Source organism: Orycteropus afer, unplaced genomic scaffold (genome assembly GCF_000298275.1).
Source record: "Orycteropus afer afer isolate SDZICR_OR568_19922 unplaced genomic scaffold, OryAfe1.0 scaffold00020, whole genome shotgun sequence".
Taxonomy (NCBI): Eukaryota; Metazoa; Chordata; class Mammalia; order Tubulidentata; family Orycteropodidae; genus Orycteropus; species Orycteropus afer.
This window is the reverse complement of record NW_006921607.1, coordinates 11,054,141-11,060,959: the sequence shown is the minus strand read 5'-3', so window position 1 is coordinate 11,060,959 and position 6,819 is coordinate 11,054,141. Positions and strand designations below refer to the sequence as shown.

General features: G+C 48.9%; 1 protein-coding gene across 1 annotated transcript; it reads right to left on the bottom strand.

Annotated features, from left to right (window-relative positions):
• Positions 1-310: 310 nt before the first annotated feature.
• On the bottom strand, positions 311-4,496 carry PROCR (protein C receptor). Its single transcript, XM_007934594.1, has 4 exons — positions 4,418-4,496; positions 1,806-2,057; positions 643-918; positions 311-426 (listed from the first exon to the last, which is right to left on the bottom strand). Exons 1-4 carry the CDS (start codon positions 4,494-4,496, stop codon positions 311-313), a joined length of 723 nt encoding a protein of 240 aa, XP_007932785.1.
• Positions 4,497-6,819: the final 2,323 nt, after the last annotated feature.

Sequence of the window (6,819 nt, the reverse complement as noted above, 5' to 3'; positions counted from 1 at the left end):
TCAGGTGATTCTGTTTGTTTGTGAAGGATGGTCCATAGAACCTCCCGTCCCAACTCCATCACCTGTTTTCCACAAAGATAGGTAAGCATTCACTTCTCAGACCAATTCAGTGAAGCTTGCAACTAAATATTCTGCTCGCCTAGCTGCTCCTCCACATCGAATCCCTTGGTGGATAGAGCTGGGAGAAGAAAGGAGTTTCTACTCCAAACCTTCTGGGATATGGGGACCCAACTTGCTTTGCAGTGAGCTGAGACTGTCCCTTGCAAGCCCCCATCAGTCCAACCCTTTCTCAGAGGGAGCTGGAGAATAATTAACACCGCCGTCCACCTGTGCACAGGAAGATGCCCACAGCCACACCGATGATGATGAAGCTGCCCACCAAGACGCCCAGGACCAGCGAAGTGTAGGAGCGGCCTGTTTGGCTCCCTGCAGAATACGCAGAGAATTAGCCTGAAGAACGCGCCCACCAAGGAGTCCATGGTTTGAGTCAGAACCCAAGAGATTTCTGCCCTTTTCACCAAGTGTCTTAAGCTGTGCTCTGTCCCAGACTCTCAGCCCTGGGCCTCTGTTGCTCAAGCTGTCCATCCCTTTGCCTAGAATTCGCCACCTCCCCAAAACACAGCTCCATCTCTCCCATCCTACCTTTTAAGTTCTTCGTGGTATTTTCCTGCACATACTGCACACAGGTGTCCTGCAGGAACTCCTGCAGTTCATATCGAGTACGATTGTGGGTGTTGAGCGCCTTCAGGGTGTAGCTGGCCACTTTGGAGGGTGTCTGGGACTGTGACACCCATAAGGCAGTCTCTGGCTGAAAACTGGCAAAGGAGCTTCCGTTCACAGTCACCTCGAAGAAGATGTGGGCTTTGGAGCTCTCAGGAGGCATTTCACAGCCCAGGAAGCAGCGAATTACCAGAGGAACTGTGGATGGTGGGGAGGGTACAGGGTCAGGGGCTGTGTGGAGAGGGTGGGGTCCGAAACACAATGGGGAAGAGAACATGGCAGGGGTTTGTGGAGTGAGGAGAGGAGAGTCTGGGGCAGGGAACTGTAGGGAGAAATGTTTGAAGGCTCTGAGGAGAAAAGAGAGGGAGCCTATAAGGAGGTGTTAAGGACTACCAAGTAAAGGGGAACTTTGAGGTAAAGTTGCTGCAGGGCTATGAAGAGAAAGAGAAAATTGGAGTTTTTGAGGAAAAGGAGTTAGGGGTTGTGAGAGAAGAAATTGGGAGCTACAGCAAAGTACTCAGCTTCTGTGAGGAGAGGTGGATGGAGGGTTGAGGATAAAGTGCTGTTAGGTGTGTGGGTGGAGGGAAGGATGGGTCAGCGAGGGAAAGGGGTAAGAGGACCGTGAGGTGAGGGGCCGTGGAATCTTCAGCTAACTTTTGGGGGTCAAGTTGGCAGGGACTTGGTCTTTCAAGTGCCTCGCGTCCAGGGACTACCCGAGAAGGTTATGCCAGCAGGAAGACTGCCTGACGGAGGGCCTGTTCAGCTACGACGCGGTGCTAGGGCATCTCCTCCTGTCCAGCCTAGAGCTGTCTGTCATCCAGCAGTCAGCAAGCACCAGCGCCCCAGGGCCCAGGTACCTGGGGCTTCCTCAGAGTAGCCCTGCCCCCGCAGGTCACGCCCACAGTGACAGGTCCATCCACAAGACCCACCCCCCAGGTTCCTTCCAGAAGACCCCGCCCCATTTTCTAGCAGGCCCCGCCCCTGAATGGCCCGCCCACAGGCCACGCCTCCCATCAGAAGGGCTGAGCCTTACCAGCCCCGCCCGGGGTTCGCCCCAGGCCCCACTCCAGCGCGCGTACACTCACAGGTCAAGCTCCGCTCCTTATTCACCACCTGCACGAGGCCATGGAAATCTTGCAGGTACCGCTGCAGGCCTCGCTTGGTGTGCGCCCAACTCTCTGGCTCCTCCAACGGCTGCAGCTGGAGGATCGTGACGTTGTGGCCTGGGCCTTCCAACTCGTGCGTCAGGAGCCCATCCAGCGACGCGTTGCCCCGGTACCACACGTGAAAGGGGTCGCGGAAGTAGGCGAACTGGAGCATGTGGAGGCTCCGCGGCCCTGAGGGTAGGAGTCAGGGCGTTGGGACCTCAGCCAGCTGGCATGGGAGCAGGCGGCAGGCAGCTGGAGATAATAACCCCCCGCCCAGAGGCCAGCCGCCCACCCTCTGGGCCCTTCACAAACTACAAAGTGCCCTCCCACTCTTGCTCCCATTTGACGCTTACAGTAACTCTGCCAAGATGGCAAGACAGGGATTATTATCCTCAGTTTACAGACGGGGAAACTGAGGCCCGAAGAGCAGAAGCCACTTGCCCTAGGGTGATACAGCCAGTGGGTGCAGGAGCCTCCCCACCTCCATTTCCGGTTGGTTAACAAACCCTAACCTACTTAAAATCTCTATACTATCTCCTTTTTTTTGTATCTGTTGCTACTAAGGTAGTACAGGTCCCATCTATTCTTTTAACGGGGATATTAACTTTCTCCCTCATCCCACTGCCTTCAGTTTCAGTCCTTCTAATCTGACCTCCATGTGACTTGTATCTTCCTCCTTGAACTCCTCCAGTGTCCCTTCCTCCATCAATAATAATAATAGCTGTTGTTGTTTGCCGTCGAGTCAGCCCCGACTCATAGCGACCCCTCCTTGGGTTTCCGAGGCAGTATCACTACGGAAGTAGGATTGCCCAACCTTCCTTCCCTGAGGAGTGGCTGGTGGGTTTGAACCGCCAGCCTTCTGGTGAGCAGTCAAGTGCTTTAGGCACTATGCTACCAGAGCTCCCAATAATAATAGCTAATATCTATTAAGTGCTTATTATTACCCAGACACTAGTGTTCAAGCCTTTGTATTATTATTATTTGTGCCTTCCTCCCAACAGTTTAATGCAGTGGCTACTATTATTAACTCTAGTCTATATATGGGAAACTGAGTCTAAGATGATAAATAGCAAAGCTAAAGTTTAATGCAGGCAGTCTGAATCTAGCCACTCTGCTTCACTGCTGCACTATACATTAGCTGTCCACAGGTTCAAATCCAAAGGCTCAGCATGACATTCAAGGCTGCTGGTAACTCGGCCCCTGCTGCTTTTTCCCATCTCTTCCCTATCCTTAGATAAAGCAAACTCCTACAGGTTCTCCTGCTGCCCTTTAGCTGATATGTGAATAGCATGTGAGTGTTTCTTTATCTGCCTTTTTTGGCCCTTCAGACATCTACTCATCCTTCAAGACCCAGCTCAATTTTCTTCTTGGAGAAGCGTTCCTAATTCCCCTCCTTTTTGCCCTCCCAGACACAGTGGGTCTGTTTCAGTGATGCTGGACTATTTTGTGTGAGTTAGTGTCTCACTGGATTCTAAGTGACTGTCTCCTTCATCTGTCCCATACACACACACCGGGCTCCTCCAGGTTATGAAACCATATCTGGTTACTCTGCCTCCTGCGCTCGCTAAGGGCCTGGCATGGAGTTGGTTCCCAAAGAATATCTGAGGAGGGAATGAGTCTGGCTTGCAAGTCTGTGTGTGTGAGTGTATCTTGCCCATGTTTGCATTTGAGAACTTGTGCTCTGAACCGGCAGGGGTGTGAATAAGTGTATCTGTGTGGGTAACCCAAACAAGGTTCTTAACTGTTCTGTGAGCCAGTCTCTTCCTCTGTAAAATGCAGATAATATTACCTACCTTGTGAGGGCTTTGTGGGGACTGAATGAGTCAATATGTGGGTTAACCAGAGTGAGCAAGCCCTGAATATTGTTATTATTTGCTCCCTCTCTGAGGAAAAGACTGAAGCTGTAGGAATTGTGGCAGAGGAGAAAGGAGAGCCCTGTGCAATTATAATGTGTACCAATAACTCCCCTTCTCCATTCAGATGAAGTCATGTCAAGCAGCCTGATCCCCCATGAGTTTTTCCATAGCCTACGCCTCTCTGTCCCCCCAGTTTCACCTTCCCAGTTGCACCCAGTCTGTCTTCACTTCCTTGGTCTCCCTTTCTACATTACCTGTATCAGCCCATCTTTCCCCCAAGTCTTCCATCACTTCTTGCGCTGTATCCACATCCCCTCCATCTCTCTTTTCATTTCTGTGTCCTCCCATCTTCCCTAAGCTTACTCATCCCCATCCACCCTCACCTCTCTCTCTCTCTCTCTCCACACTTCATCCGTCTCTCCCCTCTTCCTCATGCTGATTCCCTCTGCTTGTCTCCCCATCCCTTTCCCATTTTCCCACTGGTCCTGTTTTTCCCCAGCCTTATCCATTTCCCCTTTCCCGAGAGCTGAACTGTATCTCCTTACCTTGGCTTTGGGACTATAGGACCTGACTGTCCTATAGAAGACTCAGCCATCTGTGCACAGACTCAGGAGATAAACTCTCCACTCATGGACCCAGGTTGGCTGAGAGTCCCCAGAACCATCCTGAGGGAGGAGATGGCTCCCCACTCACCATCTGAGGCTTTCTGGCTACAAAGGGTCCAGCTGGGCAGGAGCAACAGAGGCAGCAGTGGCAGCAATGTTGTCAACATCCTGGGGCTGAGGATCCTGACCCAACTCGACTCCGGCAGGCTGGGGACTCCAGCTAGCTGCAGCCTAGGGGAAAAAGGAGTAAAGGCTGTCTGGAAGGGGCGGAGGCTAAGCGGAGGATGCTGGAAAGAGGCCAGGGGTGAGGAGGAAGAAGGGCGTCAGGCTTGTGAAATGTTATTCCAACTCTGTCTCATTTCCTACTAGGAGGCCGGGCTCCCTCTGCCCTCCCCTTGCCCCTCCCTGCACCTCACCCTCTCATCCAGACCTGCCTTTTACCTCCTCCCTAGGCTGCCCCTGAGGATCAGGGAACAGAAAAGAGGGAGAAGAGCATGATGTGAGAGGTCCTGCCTGTGTTGAGTCAAGGGGTGGGGCATCTGCTTTCAACTTAGAACAGATCACAAGGTATAGAGATCAGCAGGTTCACGATGGGAAAACTGAGGTCCGCAGAGGTGCAGGGACTTGCCCACAGTTGACACATCATGATGGTGACAGATCCAGGATTAGAATTCTCTTTTCCAGGGTACTGGGTAGAGTTTATCAGAATCTGAAGTGAATGGCAATTACACAACCAGGGATCGTGCAGTCAGAAACAGTCATGAGATGAGTATAAAGCAGCTCTCGGAAGCATTGTTTGTAATAGGTGAGAATTGTGAACAATCTATATAAATCTGGACAGAGAATGGGCTACATAAAGCAATGTTTTACAAACAAGTCACAACCTATCAGTGGGTAATTAATTCAATTTAGCAGGTCATAATTCCCTCCTTTTTTTTTTTTTTTTTAATGAAATAGAACAGAATGGAAAATTTTAGTGTATCATCTTTAGTAGGGAACTCTGAAAGCATAGTGCCTAAGGCACTTGACTGTTAACCAGAAGGCTGGCGGTTTAAACCCACCAGCCACTCCTCAGAAGGAAGGTTGGGCAATCCTACTTCTGTAGTGATACTGCTTCGGAAACCCAAGGAGGGGTCGCTATGAGTCGGGGCCGACTCGATGGTACATAACAACAACAACATCTTTAGTAAGGATAACGATTATTTTATGAAACTTTCTGTTCATGGAAAGTTGTATATATATGTTTTGTGTTTCGGTATGGTCCTTTGTATATGTTTCTTACTCCAAGAAGCAATAGAAAAGTTGGAGACTCACTCCCCAAACTGTGATAAATCCATACTGTGGACTACTACACGGTAGGAAAAATAGTGCCCTCCTCCAACCAATCGCCTACTTTATTTTCATATTACTTAGCACTACCTGAAATTATATTGCTTATTTATGTGTTTCATGTCTGAGTGTCTCGCCATGATGTAAGACCTGTGGGGATTGAGGTTGTCCATTCTGCTTCTGTGCCTAGAACAGTGCTCATCACTTAATGAATATCTGCTCAGTGCGTGACTGAATGAGATAGATATGATGCAAATAGATCTCCAAGGGTGAGTCACAGGACACTATGTACAGTTTAGAACCATTTATGTGTAATGCACATGGACAACAACCTGTTTTATTTTTTTAATTGTATTTTTGGTGAACATTTAGACAGCAAATTATGTTCCCCTTTAACAATTTCTGTACGTGTTGTTCAGTGTCACTGGTTACATTTTTCATGATGTGTCAGCATTCTGTCAATTCCACTTGGGTTGTTCTGTTTTCATTAATCTAGCTTCCCTGCCCCCTACTTTCACCTTCTCATCTTTGCTTTCAGATAAATATTGGTCTCATATAGAGGATTATTTAAAAGGAGCACAGTACTCATAGGGGATATTGTTTATTTTATGAGCCAATCTGTCATTTGGCTGAAAAGTGACCTGCAGGAGTGGGTTCAGTTCAGAATTTAAAGGGCACGTGGTGGCGTAAGTGCCAAAGGCGTTTGACTGCTAACTAGAAGGCTGGCTGTTTAAACCCACCAGCCACTCCTAGGAAGGAAAATTGGGCAATCTACTTCTATAGTGATACTGCCTCTGAAACTGAAGCAGGGGTCGCTATGAGTCAGATCCAACTCGACAGCAGTGAGTTTGGTTTGGTTTTTGGTCAAGGCGATAGTCTCAGGAGATCCCCTGGTTTATATTGGTCCAGTTAAGTCTGACCGTTTAGGAATTTTAGGTTTATTCTAACAACGTCCTTTTTTTTTTTTTAATGGGAGTTAATCAATCTGGAAGGATGCACATCAAACATGGTGTTTTATTTCCAGGGAGGGCACTGGATAAAGGGTGTGTATAAATATATTTGTATGGAAGTGAATGGGGTGGTCTTCTGAAGGGCTTTATTAACTCTGTTTCATGAAGGGTTTTTATCATGATATCTGATCCAGAATATAATCAGATATTT